Raw genomic sequence first — 21,385 nt, forward strand, 5'->3', positions numbered from 1 at the left:
GTGAAATCCCCAGAGTACCCAGGTGGTTTACCGTGGGCTTGCTGGTTATACCTGAAGGTGCTTTTAAGGGAACTATTTGTTGTTGGGCCTGATCATATTGAACTGAGTGGCCACGCTGCGCTGACCCCCCCCCCCCCCCCCCACCAGCCCTGTCAAAAATGATCAGATCCAGTAAGAGAAAGTCTGTCAGTGTGAAAACACCAGCCTTCCAGCAACTGTCCCAGCTGCCAGTTAATGAATAAAGTGACGGAGGACATGAGTGGCAGCTGAAACATTGAGTCTTTAATGAATGCTAAATGCCCCTGACTCATCACATGAAAATTACAGAAGCGCAAAATTCCAGACATTATGTGAAGGACTTTATTATCCTCAGAATGGAAAATGTGACCATCGATATTTAAAGGGAAATTCGCTGCTGCAGTACATGGTGTATGTGCAGTGGGTAGCGCTAGTGGGCTGGGCTGCGCAGCTGTACATGGATAAAATCCCTGCTCAGTCTCTGTGGAGTTTGCATGTTCTTTAATAGCTTAATAATTGGGGATGGGAACTTAAGTCTGAATCAAAGCATTTGCAACACAAGCAGTTTACGCAGGGTCAGGAATTTGCATTTTGTTTGAGCCATAAGCCAGATTCAAAACAAGCAAAATTATACTTCATAGGATACCAGTGTAAACTACATTGTTTACAGCAGAAGAAGAAAGGTTCAGTGGAAAGTAAATTTCACACACAATTTCACACTAGCACTCTGCATTGTTTCAACAAGGATTTATGAGTACACAGAACAGCTTGTTGGGAAGGGCAATCCAGGCTGAAGCTCCGGTGCAAACTAGATTTAGTCCGAACTGAACGCCCTTCTCTTCACTTAATTCGATCGCGTTCTTGTGTTAATCACAGACGACTGCACCGTGATTAGTGTCTCTATTAGATATGTGTGGAATATCAGCAGACCAAACGAAGATGTGCTTGTGCAAAAGTGAAAGTAGGCTGGAAGCATGGGCTCTTTGTGTGATGTTGGAAAGCGTCCGATAATCTGATCCTCTCGTTCTGATATGAACCGTAATGGCCCACGCGCAGACGGATAAGTAGCAGCGTGGGCGGACACATCTGTGACATATTACCAAAGCTTGCTTGATTTTTTTTTTTTTAAAAGGCTGCTCTTTTATTTTGATTGACGTGTAAATGATGCTCTAAAACAGGAGCTGTATGCATAAAAATAACCAAAGTTTGCGTGCTGCAGACAGCAGCTGAGAGGCGAGACGCATGAACTGTTCTTGATCCAAAAGTGTGGTGCGGCACCCAGACCGGCTCACGAGGGGTTACTTCTGGTGCAGGGCGAGTTTAGACATGACTTTGCTCCAGAGAGAGCTGCCAGATGCAAGAAGTGGACCTGAAGTATGCCGATGGGAAGATGTGCATCAGAATATCTTCACATCTGGGTCAAACCCTGAGTCAAAACAAAGTTTGGAGAACAAAAGAACAGAAAGGAAAAAAATGTTTATGCAGCTCCAGTGCAGGGAGCGGAGGAGCCGCCTGGAGGCTGTGGGGAAGAAAGAAACACAGGATATGAGCAGAACAGAGCTGAGGGGTACCTCCTGTTGTCCATACCCTCTGAAATACCACTCGGGGCATTGTGGGATGCCTTTAACTCCCAGCGACATGAATGATGAATACACGACACGAACAGGCTCACTGGGGTAGCAAAAAATAACTGGATTTCATACTAAGGGGTATCATTCACAGTGAGAATAGCAGGAAGGTCAAACCTCCCTCTTTAAGAGAATGCCATTTGTACAGAACACACATTATTTACATACAGTATCAGACACATGAAATATACAAAATCTGCCAGACATCCAAATTTTGACTGCACTGACGCAAAGCATACAAATCTTTCGGGGAATAACTTCTCTGTTGATTCGGCATGAAAGGATTCTTAAAACTGAAAAACAGCAGAGACATTGAGGATTCTACACATAGAAGATGAAAGCAGAAAGACAGAGCAATCTGGGCGGTAAATGAACATGTTGCATGCGAAATAGACACGGTGGGGTGGGGAATGGGGCGTGGGGCGGGCACTGCAGCTCGAGTTGCCGTTCACTGCTTGGATCTCCAGCATCAGCTCTGCTCGCAAACATGGGGGCTTCACCACAGCTTCATCCCAAGATGTCACTCTGCACTTTGGCAGTCTGGAGAAACAGCAGAAAAGAAAAGCAGAGGTTCAAATGACTCTGGGGTGTAAAAGTGACTGCAGAACACAGGTCCTGAACGATTAAGAGTTGCCCCCGACAACATACGGTGAAAGTATTTTGTGGTGCGGTGCAAGCCCATAGTAACCTCTCCAATGCTCTCTTTGGCGCTGTAGAATGACAAATCTATGATGTACAGTAAATTTCGAAAAAACACTCGTCACACCTAGGGAGCGACTCAGGCCCTGGTTTCCAAACTTACTTTGAGCAATACAAATATGAACACACATAGAGCTGAACCCCGGATGACTCACCAATGAAAGACGTCAAAGTGGCTGGACTCATGCATCTCAGGGTCAGCAGAGCAGCAGCCAGTGCCTTCCCAATAGACCCCTTTCAAGTGCAGACAGCTCGAGGATCGTCAGGTTTCCCCCGTTCACCTCGTACTCTACTAAGTGTCTGCCACTATGGCGTATCCTCATACACGACAGTGAGGCTAAGGGGAAGGGAGTCCCAAGGGGACATAGGCCTGCAGTTCATCGCCTTCTCTGAAAGTGCTGGAGAGCTGTCAAAGACGCTAATTCACTTCTCCTGTAGTGATCCTCCCCGGCAGATGTCAACCAGCTCCTTAAAAGCCTTCATTTTTCCTGCGCAGGCCGATGGCACTTTGCCGGCAGAGCAAATTGTTTCGAGGATGGAAGTCATTTAAGTCCCTTCCACGAAATTTCTGTAGAACAATTTAACAAAGTCGGGCATTAGTTTCTGGCTTTTTCTGAACACTCGTGTCACTACAAAGACATTCATGTGTTTTTATTGTTAATGTAGACACAAAAGTGACGACCTGATTGCTCTGCAGTCATGTTGCAGGACGGTGTGTGAAGCCAGCAATGTACATTGCGCTTCTGGGGGAACTTCATTCATCATCCCCTTCATACAGTGTTCACAGTTAAGGCATTGCAACCATGAGCAAAGTACAGTACACACACACACACACACACACACACACACACACACACACAGAGTCCGAAACCACTTGTCCCGAGCGGGGTTGCGGCAAGCCGAAGCCTAACCCGGCAACACAGGGTGCAAGGCTGGAGGAGGAGGGGACACCTCAACCCTATACCCACCAGAGAGCAGGACCTGGCCAAGCCCGCTGCGCCATCGTCATCGTACCCCCCTTCCAAAGTAGAGTAAGTGATGAAAAAAAATCATCAACAAGCATGACATTAAGTAACAAACACGTACAATTAGTTTTGTCCTTTATCAGTAATACAGAATTGAACGCATGTAGGTAACGATAGTGTTCTAGTATGTGGAGAGTTTCATGACCAACATGTGACTCAAAGTCACTCTGCAAACTCCTCGCCCTCCCAGATCCCAAAGGTTATAAATAACAGCTTGCTACAGAGCATCTGCAAGGCGACCACTGAGCCGGATTTGAAACGACAGCTCGCATTGTGTGGCTCTCGTCCTGTGCGCCGTCTCTTTGAACCTGCCAGCTCAAGGGGACAGTTGTCATCTCAGAGGCTAAACCTGAATTCCCCCCCACCTCCCCAAACCCAGTCCCTGCCGTTACTCATCCAAGCCATCGTTCAGCTCCCCAGACCCTGTCGCTGTCAACACAATTGGCTGTGGCAGTGGATTTACAGCAACTTCCTTTGGACTTTTTCGCAGAGAACAAGAGAGTCCAAACAGATGCTTTTTTGCAGCTTCTCTGGGTACCCGAGGCCTTTCACATTAATGTTTGCAATGTGGGAAACTCCTCTACTTAACTAGTTAGTCTCAAAATGGAAATGATATGTGAAGAATGAGCAACCAATTCAAATGTGAAGTTAATATAAACAGAATGCAGTTAGAACAGCACTGTATGGTTTCATGGCATCTGCTGAGTTTAATTCCTGACATTATGAGCATTTCTCTGAGGTGTGTGTCCTTCTGAGTTACATAAAGTCAGAAATGAAAGGTTACCTGACATTAAACCTGGATTTCACAGAAAAATAGGTTTTTCCTGTTTTTAAACACACACACACACACACACACACACACACACACACACACACACACGCATTTTCGGAACCGCTTGTCCCATACAGGGTCGCGGGGAACCGAAGCCTACCCGGCAACACAGGGCGTAAGGCCAGAGGGGGAGGGGACACACCCAGGACGGGACGCCAGTCCGTCGCAAGGCACCCCAAGCGGGACTCGAACCCCAGACCCACTGGAGAGCAGGACCCGGTGAAACCCACTGATAAAGTCATTAATCAAATCATTTTTTAAAAATAAGTCTGGATTTAACCTTTGTTAAATATGATATCCACAAACAAAAATAGTCAAATATTAAACCTAATATTACCCCAATGACAAATGAATTGGAACATTATGATAAAACTTTAAAACATAAAGTAAAAGAAATCAAGATTCACTGTTGTTTGATGTTTGAATTATATCATTTGTGTGGAATATGGTTGTAAGGGGAAAAAAAAAGAATGCACTTAGAGCTGTGTGCATGTTTACAATGTTATTACTAATGAAATTGTGTATGCTTGTTTTGATGTTGAAATAAGCCCAAAACAAAGTCAGAATTTTGATCAATGTTAATCAAAAGCTAAATCTTTTTGAACACGGTGCTAAAAGTCTGCACATTTGGATTTTTCACAGGATAAATGCTGTTTTAATGAGCTGGTTTCCATATGGTCAGGATGTCTATGTGAAGCAAGGCTGCGTGCAATAAACTATAGGTCTATACCTGCACATATAATGTATAATAGCTGCATATAAGCATACATATAGGTACATTTAATCATTTATTATACATCATATAAAATGTATAATATATATATATATATACCTCTATATAAACTATATATAATATACTATGATAATTTTTGTGTTTTTAACTACTGGTATTGCACCCTAACATACATACTTACTGTCCACCATCTGTATGTTCTTAATGTATAAGTCTCTTTGGGCAGAAAAGCCATGAATAAATGCAAAATGCAAATATGACTAGTGACTGCTGAACTAGCAGACGTCTTGCAAAGTCAGCATGTGTAGAATGAAAGAAAAGTTTGAAATTAAAGGACAATAAATTAAAGGCACGAAAATGCTAAAAAAAAAAACAAGGCGAGGAGTCAAGCGCTGTCATCTTTCCAGATAAACCTAATTACCATACTGCAAAAGCAACATACTCATTACGATTTTATTTTTAAGGCTATCCCATGCGAGTCTTTTTATGAAATACTGTTGTGCCCCTGTTAGTCGAGGTGCCCGTAGAGGGTGGACGCTGCGAAGAGTTGAAATTTGCATATGCCATGGGTTGCTGGGTAATGTAAACAGGTGTTACACCATGATCGGGATTGTATGTCCAGCGAACTCCCTGTTCTGTGGGTTGGAGGCAGTGGTGATGAGTCTCTTATGAGTATTTCTCGTTATAGTTTGTCTCCTGTTATATTAGAGATTAAACTATAAGAACAGGTCTTAGCCAAAATGCTGAGAAGCGTTATATAAATATGCTATTTCATCTGCGTGCTGTCTTGTGTTCAATGTGTGTATACTCATTTCGGAAACCACCGTGCTTCGTTATTTATAAATTTATTCTTTGTTCTCTTTTCTCTCACAACCTTGTGAAGACCACCCTTACTGCGCAATGTGTCACAGGCCTACAAGAACAGAGCTGCTATGATGCGAAACAAATCTCAGAGAAATCTGACAAGAAAGTTCAGTCGTTTGATATACAGACGCACACCTTCACACACACTTTCTGAACCGCTTGTCCCATGCGGGGTCGCAGGGAACCAGAGCCTAACCTGGCAACTGAGGGCATATGGCCAGAGGGGGAGCAGACACACCCAGGACAAGACGCCAATCTGTCGCAAGGCACCCCAAGTGGGACTCGAACCCCAGACCCACCGGAGAGCAGGACCCGGTCCAACCCACTGCGCCACGGCACCCCCTTCGCACCCATTCATATATGCAAAAATGTCTGTGAGCGATTGCGCCCTATCCTCATTACCCGTGTTTGTGTCGCCCCCTTCAGGCGAACACGGGATCCGCGTATCCGACTGTCGCTAAATAACAACAGCGTGGGAACCGCTAGTAAAAAACTAATAAAAGAATAATCCTGAGTGAACTGAGGTTATTATCCAAGGGAAATTTTCGAAAAAGTGCCCTGTCTTTTTTTGTTCTACTTTCTAAGGTTACTAATTGAGCCAAGGACAACAGAAGTGAAATACGACGATCGTATACTACGTGTAACTGTATTATATATACATATACATACATACACACACACATATATATATATATATATAAAAATACACTGGGGCGCTTGTAAGAATTAACAAGTGCATCTGAAGCAATAACCTGTGTGACAGTTACAAAAATCATGATCCAGACAACAAACAGCAATGCCAGAGGGAATATAACAAAGAGAAGAAAAACGATAAATAAAATAAACAAGTAAATAAATTAAAAAAGAAATATGAAAACATAAAGAGGAAAAAATAAAAACAGAGTCGTGAAGCGCGACGTCAGGTACCATGTAATTAACCTTATTTTCTTATTAGCCAAATATTATATCTAAAATTGTAATTTAGTAATTCGAAGCCTTTATTTCCCCTGTTTATAAAAGAAATTAAGCATTACAAGAACACTTAAAAACCCCAAATCTGTGAGAGCTGTGCTATTGACGTCTTACCATGAGGGGTGTGTCGCACCAGTGACGTCACAACGCGCCGGAAATGTGCTGCAGTTTAGAGGAGTCTCTAAATGATGACGTTGTACAAACTCCTACTGACAGCTGTGCTGCGCCGTACACACAATGGAGGAAACGAGGACTCCTTTTATTTTTGTTTATTAGCTCATTATTTCGTTTTATGACGGAAGCTGTAACATCACTTTTTTTTTTCTCCGTAGAGCCCAAACTCATTTCATTGTTGTTGTCTCCCTGCCTTCACCCCTGTCCGGTCACCGTGACCATGTCATTTGTCGTAGACTCCGTGATTATGTTCACTTCTCAGGTATATCAGACGTTTCGTTTGTCTTTCTTTAACAAATCCCGTGCCCGCGGAGTGTGGCGTCTTCGCGTTAGTTTACTCAGTGTCAGACTCAGAGACATTCGCCATTCGCATTCCTGTGTGTGTTAAAAGTTGATATAATATTCATTGGTGTGGTAAACTGCAGCTCAGTCTGTAACCCTGACTGCTGACCCCTGGCCTGTGCTGTTGTTGTTCTCTGAGGGACTTGTCACTTCTTCATCATCATGTAGCTGTGCTCCTTCACAGGTGTTCTTCTTTGGCTTTGGCTGGCTGTTCTTCATGCGACAGCTCTTTAAAGACTATGAGGTAATGAACACTATGATCATGGCTGTGGATTCCTTAAGATACTTTGGACTGTGTGTTATTAGCTGAGTGGCTTTTGCTTTGGATAAAATGAACAGCTGCAAGTGTTACTTGTTTTACCTGTAGCAGAACAGCAGTCCCTTCCTTCATGCAGTAAACTAAAGATTCTAAGGAGTTAAAAGTGTCTTAGTGATATTTTCACTGAAGTGTTTAGTAAAAAAAAAGGGAATGTACTTCATACACGCAAGGAACAAGTTAGGCACACTGTTGTATGACAGTTACAGTGATCCTTAAATAAATGAGTGTGATTTGCTTTGCTTTGTTTGTATGACTGGATTTGCTGCTTTAGCGTGTTAGAATAATGCATAAATCTGGTTCTGACCGGACTTGTCCTCTTTCCTGGGAAGGTTCGACAGTATGTTGTACAGGTTGTCTTCTCTGTTACCTTTGCGTTCTCCTGCACAATGTTTGAACTCATAATCTTTGAGATTCTTGGAGCACTAAGTAGCAGGTGAGTCTGGCTTCAACATTTCTACATTCAGATTTAATCAGTCTCATTGCTCATCTGATCTTACAGTAGATGTGTGATGCGATTGGTCTTTTTGGATTTTGTTGTGGCAAGCCAAGGGCAACGCGGTTCATTGTGCAGTGCATCATTCACCGTTACCTTTTTTCCCCCCCAGTTCTAGGTATTTTCATTGGAAACTGAACCTTTATGTCATTCTGCTGGTTCTGATCTTTGTGGTTCCTTTCTACATTGGATACTTTGTGGTTAGCAACATACGATTGTGTAAGTGTTTATCTTTTTTTTTTAACCAATACTATGATAAATTTGTTATTGGAAATATTCCTGTATCCATTTTAGAGTATTCAGTATCGAAGGAAGAAATGCTGTTTTATATGGCTTTTTACAAAAACCTTCGAGTCGCTTGTGGTCATGAGTGTGATGTGTGTCTTTAGTGCAGAGACAGAAGCTCCTTTTTGCCTGTGTGGTGTGGTTCACCTTCATGTATTTCTTCTGGAAGCTGGGTGACCCGTTTCCCATTCTCAGCCCTAAACACGGTAAATGCAGAAAGTCGTGTTTTACGCAGCAGTGTGAAAAGCATGCGCAGCTTTCTTTTATGAAATATGGCATAACTTCTTCATTATATGTATTTTAGCATCGTTTTAATATAATAGTTATTTGGCTTATTCTTTGTAAATGTTCTATGCACAGTTGTACACTCCATGTGTTGTGGTGCTCTTGTTATTTATGTGTTATCTGATACAAACTCTGGAAAATGGGGGTTAGACTAAATTGATGGTTGTATAAATTTTAGACTTCCTCAGGTGCCCTCTTTAGTCTGCATGTTTTAAACAAAATTCTTGTGCTTAATTGATAGAGCACTTTTTTGGATAAAAAGCCAGGGACTGAACCAGTCCATTTTTCTTACTGTAATGTGAGTATGGGGCTATAGAGGGCACTCTTTCTGTTTGCTTGTTGGGCACAGTTGAAGCATTTAATTCCGTCCAGCCTTCCAAAGGGTCACGTGTAAGTAAGTATTCACCTCTCCATCTTTCACTGCTAGTTAGAGTGCTGTTCTCCTGCCCTCAGGGATTCTGTCTATTGAGCAGCTGATCAGCCGCGTGGGTGTTATTGGGGTGACACTCATGGCATTACTGTCAGGCTTCGGTGCGGTGAACTGTCCTTACACCTACATGTCCTACTTCCTAAGGTGAGTGTCCTACTTCCGCACACTGTCTCTTCTCATTTCTACATCACCCATCCCCTAGGTCCAGATCAGCTCCAGATCTCACAAGATATTCTCATAATCTATCAACTTCATATTTATTAATGATTGTATGTTGTTATGTATGATCTTAAACATAAATGTATCTGTATAGATGTGAGTACATTTTTACTGAAACATATGTTTTCCACATTTGTACAGCTAATTTTTATTTGTTTTTCCTACCCCCAACAATTCTGAGTACATACATCGGTCAAGATCACTAGTCTTGTCCTTAGATGTGATGAATTTCTTTAAGCACTGCCCCAGCAGATATCCCAGTATTCCAGTACATGGCATACTCTTGTATTTTGCAGGAATGTGACTGACAGTGACATCCTGGCCCTGGAGAGGAGGCTGCTGCAGACCATGGACATGATTGTCAGCAAGAAGAAGAGGTATGAGGAAGAGGCAGTTATAAGACACTTGCTTTACTTGTTTGTTCTTCAGCATCGGTTTAAACCAAGAATGAAAATTTCTTCAGTTTGTTTTTTCTTTGGTTTGGGGCCTTTCCTGAAGAACAGCACACATTTTATTTACATGGTACAGAAGTCACATGGAGTGACAGAAATCGAAAATGGAGCATTGCTGGATTACCCTGGACAAAGAGGAAATTGCAAAGAGCCTGTTTTCAGGAATGCAGTCTTGTACGATACCATCCGCAGAGTTACAGTCATGATGCTTAGTGCTTTGAATAATTTCTCTAGCTAGCAAATATATTATATCTTCTTACATTATTTTTTCTGAGACGTACATCACTTTGGAGAAACGTGTCTGCTGAATGAGTAAATGTAAATGTATTATTTTCATGCTGCTGTCCTCTTTGAACATGACACAGTATCTGTCTGGCAGCCTTACCAAAATAAGCTCTTTTTTGCAAATTATAAGATAGTTGCTGTGGTTTAGCTGTAGCTGTACGGTTTTGTCTATGCAAATATTTAAAGCTATGCTTTAAAATTAAAAAGTGTTATTTCATTCTACCTTGCACATGACCTGAAACCTCCAGGGAATTTTGTAGAAAGTCCTTCATTATGTCTGAGGTTTCCCTGTCAAACAGGCACTTAGTAATTTAATCATGAGTATGTTCTGCTTTCTTTTTTCTATTCACTAAGCCATAGTTGCACAATTGGATTGTTACGTTTACATTTTTTCATTAAGCAGATATTTTTCTCCAAAGCGACTTCCAATGAATACTATATCGTGGTATCAGCCCACACCTTTTCACCCAAAGTGTCATATAATGCTGGACATACTACAGTACGCTACTAACAGTGAGTCACTCATTTATGCACCAGGGAGACATTCTCTCACACACACTTGCTGTGCACAATTTAGACTCACCAATACACTTGGGGCTGGGGGAGGAAACCAGAGCACCTGGAGACAACCCACACAAGACACAGGGGGAACATGCAAACTCCATATGGACTGAGTGGGGATCGAACCCACATCGTCTCACCCCACTCAGGCGCTTTGAGATAACAGTTCTACTCACTGCAGTACCGTACTTAAGTGGATTGATTTAATCATATTGGACTTATTTTTATGTATTGTTATATGTTACCTTGAGTAAACTGCAAACTGCACAAAGTAGTAGTAGTAATAATAATAATAATAATAATAATAATAATAATAATAACAGATTGACACTGTGTTTTGTGCTGTAGAATTGCCATGACTAGGAGGCAGATGTACCAGAGAGGGGAGGACCAGAGCAAACAGACGGGATTCTGGGGAATGATTAAAAGCGTCACCTCCTCACCCCCTGGCAGTGAGAGTATCCTTTAGCCATGTGGTTTAGTAGGTTCCCTGGGTTTGGTCCAAACTTGGGGTTTTTCCAGGATAACCTATTAAACAACCTATAAAGAAACATGTGCAAAAACTGGTGCAGCTACAGTGGTAAACACTGGAGTAAGTGCTCGCTGTTTTGTGCTTCCAAAGTGTTCCAAGTGGAGTCATACAGAAATATAAGCAGTTAGAATGCCACCGGAAATTTTCAAGTATGATGGTGAATTTCACAAACCATTTGTGCCCTGCCCATCTGTGGATTGTCAGATGCTGAAACTGGTCCTTAATGGTTGTTGTCCAGACCTGTCTCTGATCCAGCAAGAAGTGGATGCCCTTGAGGAGCTCAGTCGCCAGCTCTTCCTGGAAACTGTTGACCTCCAGGCCACCAAGGTAGCCACTGGACTAATTTTAAATGGCTTAAATTAATGGTCTATTAATTAAAATGCTAATTAAAACCTGAAGCGTAAAGGAGGAACATCTGGATTAGCACAATGATTGATCCCTGAACTGCCAGTGGGATCTTGTGGTGTAAGACTGCTGACACTTTGGGATTTTACTGTACTTACTCCTCGATAACGTTTACATTTATTCATTTAGCTGACGCTATTCTCCAAAGCTGCTTACCTTCTATCTATAATCATTTACTCATTCATACAGCTGGGTAATTTTTTACTGGAGCTATTTACATTTACGTTTATTCATTTAGCAGACGCTTTTCTCCAAAGCGACGTACATCTCATAGAAAATACAATTTGTGCATTATAATTTAGAGTAAGTACCTTGCTTAAGGATACTACAGCTGGAGGTGGGATTCGAACCTGCGACCTCTGCGTCAAAAGACAGCAGCTCTGACTAATACACTACCAGCAGGCTTTTTGAAGTATGTTTTAAAATATATAGCAAATCTTAATTGCACAATTAAACTATGTTAACTTATTTGAACTTGTACTATTGTGTTTTGAATGTAAAAACTTTTCTCATTATATTTGCATGGCTCTTTTATGTAAAATTAATTTACTTGTTTAGATTTCTATTCCTTCTCCCTAGTTTTCTCACAACAACCCAAATCTAGATCCCTTCCAGACCACTCAGACATTTATATACATTGCAGAGTAACCTCTAAAACTTTTTTCTGGCCTCTGAATAATGTGTTGTCTTTCAAAACCATTCAAATAGATAAATAATCTAACAATAAATAAGCTGTTTTCTACCAAAAATATAATGAGACTATGTAAACAAGACATTTAAAAACTATATTTGAACTTCATTTTTGCATCCTAAATTTTAAAAGAGGCAAACAAAGGTCATTTTGCTGCGCCTGTATCTTTCATTTACTGGACACTGTGCTCGGGTTAAGGATCTTTCACAAAGATCCAAAGGCTGGATGTCATGGGTTTTAAACCTGGAACCCACTTGATCATTTTTAACCATTGTTGTCCCTCAGTAAGACCAGATATTATGTTGATTAAATTCTCTGCCAGGTATTAAGATCTTAAAATTTTTCAGTTGTTAAAAGACCTTTGTAATGCCATAAATAATGTACACTCAGTATTGTTCCTGCAAGGTATGTTTTGACAGGCTCTGTTTTACCGGGTGAGGCAGGGAGCCAGTTGCAAGTAACCCTTTATTCTGAGTGACTCACTATATCGCAGCTTCATTACTTTGTTGCTAAATGGTCCCAGGACTCAGCTGAAAGGGGCCCAATATTACCCAGAAAGTTGAGCTTTTTTCCATTCTACATGTAATAAGGTTGTGGTGAGTTCTACGTTAGAGATGTGCTAAATTCTTAAATGAAAGACTTTCTTGACCTTGAAAGGTTACTGTATAATACGAAATTACAGATGAGTATGTTTTTGAAAAGCTTTCCTGACACACTGCAGGTGCAATTAAAATGTAGTTTTTATTAAGATAATAAACACTAAAGTAATGCTCATTTCTCTCTTTCCCTCTCTGACCTAGGAAAGAATAGAGTATTCAAAAACATTTCAAGGAAAATACTTCAATTTCCTGGGCTACTTCTTCTCCATCTACTGTGTATGGAAAATCTTTATGGTGAGAATCCTTCTGTTTCACACGTTTTAGAGGAAGCCAGCCTTGTGTGCTTTCCACCATATGGTTAATTGAGAGTTTTTTGAAAAGTTCTCCATCTAATGCAGCTTGCTGCTAGGCATTCTGTATTTGACAGCAGGGATGGTGCGAGGGTGGTAAACTAAGCACCTAGTGAAAGCCCATAACAACCAACACTTTTTTCCCCTCTAGGCCACCATCAACATTGTGTTTGATCGTGTGGGAAAGACCGATCCTGTGACACGGGGCATTGAGATTACAGTGAACTACCTGGGCATCCAATTTGATGTAAGCTCTGTGGAACTGAGGGGTAGTGGCTGAAGGACAGAGCCTCAAGGGAAAGAGCTGAGGGGGAGTTAGGTGACCACCTGGAATCCTTTATCACTTCAGGACAAATACTTACCTCTGAAATTAATCTTTTATTGAATGATTGAATGAACCATGGTCCTGTTCTGTGACTTTCAGCAGTGTCTTCTAGGAGAGCAGCACTTCCAAAATTTTGCAGAGCAGTGAGTAGGTGTTCTTCAACATGGTGACCACTCTGTCTACCTGCTCCTCTCTCCAACAGGTTAAATTCTGGTCTCAGCACATCTCCTTCATTCTTGTGGGCATCATCATAGTGACGTCCATCCGGGGCCTGTTGATCACTCTCACCAAGGTGATCAGCAGCACTCTTAAGCACTGATCATTTAGTACATCAAGCATTATAGATTGTCTTGAGCAAAAGTGTTAGCTGAATACTAGTTAATCTTTGTGTAAAAAAAAAAAAAAAAAATTGCTTTGGAGAAAAGTGTCTAGTGTATGAATAATGCAAATTTCACACAACTTCTCAGTTCTCAAGTCCTTTTTGTTTCCTCTGCAGTTTTTCTATGCAATTTCCAGCAGCAAATCCTCCAATGTCATAGTGCTGGTTCTGGCTCAGATTATGGTGAGTTTTTTGTATGCCAGTGCGTGAATACTTAGTAGTACAGAAATCTGTATATCGAGTCTGTCTTGTGATGTTATGTACTGTAATACTAGTGAAACGTTTGAGCCTTCTTACTGGAAACTAGTTTTTCTTGAGGAATTTGTTTGACAAGTCTGATCGACCAAACTAAGAAATAAAATGGAATTAAGTTGTCTTCTCAGCTCTTCTGCAGCAATTTTTAGAGATGTGGGACACTTGTGGGTTGCGTTGCTTTTGTTCTTGTCTCCAGAGCATTGCTTAAGTATTTCCCAGGTGTACTCAAACTTTTGACTGATACTGTATATATCATTTTTGTCTCCAGCCTACTGTCTGTATGTGTGTGTTTTGTCTGTCCATCATCCTTGTTTCTTTATGTGATACTCTGCTCAGCTGTCTGTGCTTTTTTTTCCTCTTTGTCTCAAACCTGGGTAATTGCCTCTGTAACACACTTTCTGTCCCCCCCTCCCAGGGGATGTATTTTGTGTCCTCCGTGTTGCTGATGCGTATGAGCATGCCACTGGAATACCGCACCATAGTCACCCAGGTCCTGGGGGAGCTGCAGTTCAACTTTTACCACCGATGGTTTGACGTCATCTTCCTTGTCAGCGCGCTCTCCAGCATCCTCTTCCTCTACCTGGCGCACAAGCAGGCGCCCGAGAAGCACATGACCATGTGACCTCCAAAGAAGGTCGCATACATGTCTGTCATTTGTTTGTTTGTGATGTCTTGTGCAGGATATGGTTTGAAGAGAAATGCAGTGTGCTCTGATTCTGTTCTTGAAAGAGTTATGTCTGTGTCTCTGTGTGTGTATATGTGTATATGGTGGAGAGGGGGTGTGTTTCATTGCTTTTCCAGTGTAAAGGATGGAGTCTGGATGTATTTTTTTTTTAATAAATGAAAAAAAGATTAAATGAATGAAGTGCACATTGTCAAGACAGCAGCTGCTTTAATGGTACACAGGATGGCTTCATGGGGCAGGACTCTCATAAGCCTTAGGGGCAAACAGCCCAGTGATCCTTGGACGCCCTAGGTAAACACTGTTTTATTAGTGAGTGATTATGATCACGGTCATTTCTGTTTTAATGCATTTTTTTTTTTTTTTTTCCAAGTTAATCTAAGAATGTACCTGTTTTTGTATTGTGTTTTTATGTTGGATCTATTAAGGTTTAGAAAATCTTGTTGTATAAAACAGGCATCAGCTTGAGACCAGTAAGTAGTTTGCTGAAAGTGCTGTATTGCCAGGCATGTACTCGGGCGAAGTCTGCAGTACTGTGACAGATGTCATGGCTCTCTGATGTAGTTGGAATCTTGGCACCACTTTGCACACATTCCTCTCACTGAATATTTGTGAAAGATTGTTGCTTTAGACAGTGGATATAATGATGACCGGAATCGTACAAACACGTTTACATAATCCCTTAAAATGTTGGTACAGGCTGTAGAAACCTTCAAGTCTACTGTGATCTCTGACTCAGTCATATTGTTACTGCAGGGGTTTGATGTTCTGCAGTGTTGGAGATGCTGTGTAAGGCATTGGTAACTTCAGAATGGAGGCCTGGAGTGGAAAATGCCGTGTTTATATTACAACTGTAATGAAAATGTCAAAGTCTAGCATGTATTCCACATGACACATGTTTTTGCTACTTCATGTACCAAACTTATGCACAAATAGATAAAGGTACTGGACACACCTACAATAAATATCTCAAGGACATCATAAAGCACTAAACATAATTACATCTGAGCATGATCTCCCTGTTCCCATAAACATTTTATGTTATCCAAAGTTGATATGCGTAAAGCATGCTTTTTCCAATATTTTAAGAGAGGGAAAAATATTATCGTCCATAGTGTGGGGACAAAAAGTGTTCATTCTTATTTTCATCAATAAACAGAAAACCTGAAATACTCTTTTATTAGATACAGAACTGCAGATTTCATTGGCTATGATGAATGAGCAGCACTGATCGTATTTTTAAAAATCGAACAAAAGCTTGTGGAAAGTGGATCAAGAACTGAAGGTTTTAAGTGACTGTTTAAAATCCTTAAACTACTTTGTATACTGATATATTGCAGGCTTAAAAATTCCTGAAGTTGTGGTCCTGAGCTGACCAGTGCCATGCCAACAACATCAATTGCTGCCACAATTCATCCCAGTCTCTGATAAATCTTCTGTGTTTCCAGGAAAAATCTGGAACCTCACTGGACTGTGTTGACTAAACTGACTTGGGTCAAAGTTAGAGACAAATAGATCTTAAGTTACAGATCTCAGAGTCTTGAATATTTTAAGGGGTCCTAAAATATTAACTGGTTGTGTTCCAGTCAAATCTGAGTCATTTACAATTTTTATGTATAATAAATATGTTTTCCCTCATCTAATTGCCAGAAGACTTCATGAAATCCTCCACAGAAGGCAACATGTTATATTAATGTTCACTAGATTCCCTGAATTTTACACATTTTCTTAATCTTTTGTATATTTCTGGGGTATCCAGTTAAAGTTGGCTGACTATAGGGAATGAATGGGTGAGGCTATAATACAAAGCAAAGAGTGTCAAATACCGAATTCAGGAGTTCATTCATTCACACTAGTGGTGTCATTTCTGTTAAATGAGGTCTACAGACCATAAATTCCCAAATAAGTATAGAACTTGTGATATTGCCAACGAATTTAATTGGGTGAAAGGTGTTACACAGCATTAGGTAATTGCCTATGTTTTATATTTGTTTTATAAACAATTATAATGTGCTGCACAATTTCAGAGTAGCAGCAAAAATAAAGCTGTTTCTAACACAACCCAAGGGTTAAGAACGTATTACTGTTAGTGTTTCTTAGACAAATATAATTCTTTACCAATCATTGTAGTTGGTGAGCAGAGCACTTAAAACGCTGGGAAAAGTAAACGTCAGAAAGGAGTAAGAAATCCTGCTCTTATTAGAGTTTTTCATCTTCTTCTGATGAGGAAGATGAGGTGGAGGATGTCTACGACGGGAAAGAAAGCAAAATAAACTAATATTCATGTCAATGTGCAGTTTCTTAAACATACCCAAGGCAACGACTGCACCCATGTCTTTTACTCTGAGAGGCATGTGGATGCTGTACTGTTAGAAGCAATGTACTGTTAACAGCAAATATTTGATCTGCGCTCCTGCTGTTGTACCCATGATCAAGGTACCTTCCAGTCAATAATAGTACTGAATCTGGTATTTTAGTTGTGTTGGTAGATTTACATCAATCGATGCTTTGGATCAGATGAAACCGTCAGTGTGATAGCAAGTAGAAAGTATTTTGCTCATGTTTCCTTGCACTGAGCATAATTAATTTATTATGTTTTGTTATTTTCAGGCAAAAATGCTGTCTTGCATGAAAAATGGGTATATATTTTCAAAGATGTTGTGGGTTTTTGCTGCGTGGGGTCTTGTTACATGAGGTCTAAGTATATATATATTTCTCTGGTTATTACAAAAAAGTATACCTGGATAAAGATGGTTTAGCTAGTTGTAGGTATGAGGAAAATGCACAGTTTACCCATCTACACCAGAGTCCTTAGCTGTAACCTGACCAGCCTGACCAGAGGAATGAGTTGAGTGCAGTCGGTACTCACCCTGTCTCTAGTGTTTGGTTCACTGGGTGGTGTGGATGGATTGACATCTTCCTCCTCCTCCTCTCTTTCTGTTTCCTTCTGTCTTTCCTCATCCTCTTCTTCTTTCACCTCATGGACCTTTGTGGGTTCAGCAGTTGTGGGTGTTAGCGCAGAGGTGCTGCCCAAAAGCAGTGAGGTGATGGGAATCTTCTCAGCCTTGAAGTAGCTGTAGGCCTGCTTCTCAGCCACGAGGAGGACCAGCTGGTTCCCGCTGCTCTTGATCATGGACACTACTTCATCATGGGTGCTGTTTTCCACATTCACTTCGTTCACCTCCACAACAATGTCATTCTCCTCCAGACCAGCCTGGTCGGCTACACTGCCTTTCACTACCTGGGTACAACAGGAAAACAAGAAGCTCAGCTGAGACCTACAAATAACCTATAAAACTGTTGATGTCGAGTCTGCTCATGTAAATGTCAACAATGGAGTAATTATGGCAAAGCACCTAGAATGAATGTGTTTGTACCAGTAAAATGTGATTTCCTAGTGGTGGATTCTTCTCACCTAGGACTGTCGGCTACCCTCTACCTAGGACCATCAGCTATGCTCTTCCTGGGATTTTGGGCTAAGGTTTCCTTTACCGAGCCCTATTATATTACATTCATTCATTTAGCGGAAGCCCTTCTCATAAGTGATGTACAACTAAGGGTTTTTGGCAATTCTGCATACATTGGGAGAAAAAATAAGATGTTCCCATATTGGAAAGTGAATCTGGGGTACACCATAAGAAAGCCTGGTCACACACCTATATCTTTGGAGCTTGGCTGCTTACCTCTTTGATGTACTGTCCTGGAACACCCTGGATGCTGTAGAGGTGGAATCCATAGCCGCCTGAGGTTTTTTCCAGTTTGCAGAGCTTGGGCTTAAAGTGCTCTTGTGTTGGCTTGGCTGAAGCTGGCAGCACAGTTGGTTGGGGTGTGGGGTCCAGATGTGGGACCTGCTCATCAATAGGGAGAGTCGAAGCTGGCTCACATGATCCCCCCATCTCCTTCCAGTAGAGGAGAGGAGATGCACCTCCCTATGGATGGATTCAGTTTAAGTCCAAGGGTTGAAAGTGTGCCGAACAATACTTAATTCCGTAGAAGGTCCAGCAACCAATACTCACCATCTTGTACATTTTATCTGTTTCCTTGTCCACCACCAGAAGGGAGCACTCATTTCCAGACTGCCGGATTCGCTCCACCACCTGGTCATGGTCCAAGTGATCCACTTCCTCTCCGTTCACTGCCACCAGTCGGTCCATGTTTTTCAAGCCCGCCCTATCAGCAGGGCTCCCGTGCTCAATGTCATTGATGAAGTGGCCTAGAATACAGACACCGTGTGTTTGCCTGACTCTGGAAAGCTGATGGCACAGGTAGGACTGCAAAAGATGCACATCCAAATCCCAGCAACATCCTTACTGGGTTATCCTTGAAAAAGGTATTCAAATAAGAGTTTTTCATATAGCAACTAAGCTTAGTATACTAAATAGTAATAATAATAATAATAATAATAAGAATAAGAATAATACTACTAATAATAATAATGAATTTAAAACTGACTTTATGAAGAGTATACACTGTCTTTTTTTAATAGGTATTCAATTAAACTACGGTCTTTCTACGTTAACTTGAATTACTGTTTCTTCTATTTTTAAGGAAATAATAAAGAATAAAACAAAAATGAACAACTGAACCCTGTTTCACTTAACTTGTTGTCAGAAAGGCTCCTCTTGCTACACATACCTTTCATTTTTGGGTCCTCTCTCAGGTAGTAGCCATAGCCCTCTGGTCCCCTGGTCAGGTTGGCGATGCGTGGCTTGTGTGGCAGGTACTTCATGGTGGCCAGTGCCACCCCTGGATTCTGCTTGCTGTTCCTGTAATATGTGTCTGCTTCCTCATCCACCAGCAGGAACATGACACTGTCGCCTGAAGCTTTGACCTGCCGGAGCCAAGACCGGGTGATTTCTTCTCAAAGGGTCAAACACACTCTCTTCATTTTAGAATATTTCACTTTTAAAAGAAACGCTTATATTATATACCTTCTCTACAAGCTCCTCATGGGAGTTGCTGTCTACATCCTCTCCGTTGACCTCCAGAAGGCGGTCGTTGACCTTGACCCCAGCCTTGTCTGCAACCCCTGAAGGAATTATGTCCGACATGAAGACCCCTTCCACACCTGTGAGAAAGTGGCATACATCACAGCACTGAAAACAAGGGAAGAAACCTTGAATTCCAACTGTCCATTTGCAGCTCTGTTATTCTGACGGTAGCAGCGGTGAGATTGATTTAATGATTCAATACTAATTCTCTTATGTAGTGTTCATATAAAGTAATTAATTGGAATTATCACTGATAGCCGTTTGCTCTGGCTCTAAATCATTAGTGCTAGTATAATATATTAAGTTCAGCCCAAGATGAATTTTAAATTGCATCCATACATGCATGGTTGATGGGCAAGTTTTCAGGGGGAAATATAGTGTGCTGACTCACCCCACAGTCCCTGGCCTCACCTCTTATTGACTTGAGAGAGAAGCCATAGCTCTTGCTCTTGGATTTAACCAGGTAGCAGAGTTTGGGTTTAGGTGTGGATCCAGCCACGCCATTCATGGTGTTCTGGGAACTTGGCTGGGAAATGGGTTGGGGGTTGGCCAGGTCCACACCGTTCTCCTTGGCACTCTTATAGGAGGCCTCATCGAGGACTTGGAAGGTCACAGATGTTCCGCTGCGCTTCACCAGCTCCACCACCTGACACAGCAACAGGGAGGTCAGTTTTACTGCACAAAACTTACTCGCCACTCTTTTCTTGTACTGCGACCTCTACTTGTTGTCATTATCTCATACAACACATACATTTAGGTCCATGAGCTTTTACTACAGTATCTCCTCTCCACGTTCATCTCTTTCTATAGCATCTGGTTGCTGTCATCACCACAGCAGTTATTGCAGCAGGAGGAATATTGTCATCGAGTGACATGGATTCAGTGTTAGTAGTGTACCTCTGAGTGCTTCAGTGTGTCCGCAAAGGTCCCATTCACCCTCAGCACACGATCCCCGTCCTTGAGGCCCGAGAGCTCGGCGGGGCTGCCCGTCTCCAAATTTCGGATTAGGTGGCCTTCCTCGCCCCTTTCCTCTCGCAGGAAGAAGCCAAAACTCTGGCCCTGATGCTTGCTCAGGGTGATCGTCCGCACTCTAAGCGCCGCCATTGCTCTGCATCAACACAGCAGCTACACATGAGGTTACATTGCCAGCTCTTCATGCCCTGTTCCTTCCTGCTTCACACTTCTTGATTGTTATTTTCCTGCTGTTTCTCATTCATATGTATGTTCCTGTTCACCATCTAATCTCTCTGTGACTAACAAATTAAGGACATCTGCAATTCTGCGATTCCGTGCTATATATAATGTGCAAACCGGGTAGCTTCAGGTGCTGTCAAAACCGAGATACCGTAACTGTGTGATCAGTCGGTTGTGTGATCTCCGCGCCACTATTATGACATCATTTGAGGTAACACTGTGGACAGATATCTCTTTTTTCCTCATTATCTATCACTGGAGAGTTATCTTAGTGCACTTGTCTACCACTTAATCGGGATAACACCCAAGTAACCTACATCATGGTATATTTTACAGTATGCAGTTCAAATGTTGCTGAACTTGCAT

General features: G+C 41.6%; 2 protein-coding genes and 1 long non-coding RNA gene across 6 annotated transcripts; 1 reads left to right on the top strand and 2 right to left on the bottom strand.

Annotated features, from left to right (window-relative positions):
- Positions 1-267: 267 nt before the first annotated feature.
- Positions 268-6,920, bottom strand: LOC108933226 (uncharacterized). Its single transcript, XR_001966048.2, has 3 exons — positions 6,886-6,920; positions 2,501-2,913; positions 268-2,186 (listed from the first exon to the last, which is right to left on the bottom strand). It is a non-coding gene; the product is annotated as an uncharacterized LOC108933226 (long non-coding RNA).
- Positions 6,917-18,913, top strand: si:ch73-390b10.2 (Golgi pH regulator). Of its 3 annotated transcripts, XM_018750142.2 has the most exons (15): positions 6,917-7,207; positions 7,472-7,531; positions 7,936-8,039; positions 8,212-8,318; positions 8,489-8,590; positions 9,123-9,243; positions 9,615-9,695; positions 10,965-11,074; positions 11,387-11,475; positions 13,045-13,137; positions 13,345-13,440; positions 13,721-13,810; positions 14,015-14,080; positions 14,568-14,786; positions 18,890-18,913. In XM_018750142.2, exons 1-14 carry the CDS (start codon positions 6,929-6,931, stop codon positions 14,772-14,774), a joined length of 1,605 nt encoding a protein of 534 aa, XP_018605658.2. In that variant the 5' UTR covers positions 6,917-6,928; the 3' UTR covers positions 14,775-14,786; positions 18,890-18,913. The 3 variants fall into 3 exon arrangements, with proteins under 3 accessions (XP_018605658.2, XP_018605657.2, XP_029110287.1); XM_018750141.2 differs by lacking the exon at positions 18,890-18,913 and having other exon boundaries at positions 14,568-14,952; XM_029254454.1 differs by lacking the exon at positions 18,890-18,913 and having other exon boundaries at positions 6,921-7,207; positions 7,472-8,039; positions 14,568-14,952.
- Positions 16,890-20,947, bottom strand: pdzk1 (PDZ domain containing 1). 2 transcript variants are annotated; one of them, XM_029254448.1, is made up of 8 exons: positions 20,723-20,947; positions 20,237-20,471; positions 19,766-19,902; positions 19,470-19,665; positions 18,851-19,047; positions 18,518-18,763; positions 17,704-18,075; positions 16,890-17,081 (listed from the first exon to the last, which is right to left on the bottom strand). In XM_029254448.1, the coding sequence occupies exons 1-8, from the start codon at positions 20,927-20,929 to the stop codon at positions 17,034-17,036; spliced, it is 1,638 nt and encodes a 545-aa protein (XP_029110281.1). In that variant the 5' UTR covers positions 20,930-20,947; the 3' UTR covers positions 16,890-17,033. The 2 variants fall into 2 exon arrangements, with proteins under 2 accessions (XP_029110281.1, XP_018605656.2); XM_018750140.2 differs by lacking the exon at positions 16,890-17,081 and having other exon boundaries at positions 17,585-18,075.
- Positions 20,948-21,385: the final 438 nt, after the last annotated feature.

The sequence above is a fragment of the Scleropages formosus genome, chromosome 1 (genome assembly GCF_900964775.1).
Source record: "Scleropages formosus chromosome 1, fSclFor1.1, whole genome shotgun sequence".
Taxonomy (NCBI): domain Eukaryota; kingdom Metazoa; phylum Chordata; class Actinopteri; order Osteoglossiformes; family Osteoglossidae; genus Scleropages; species Scleropages formosus.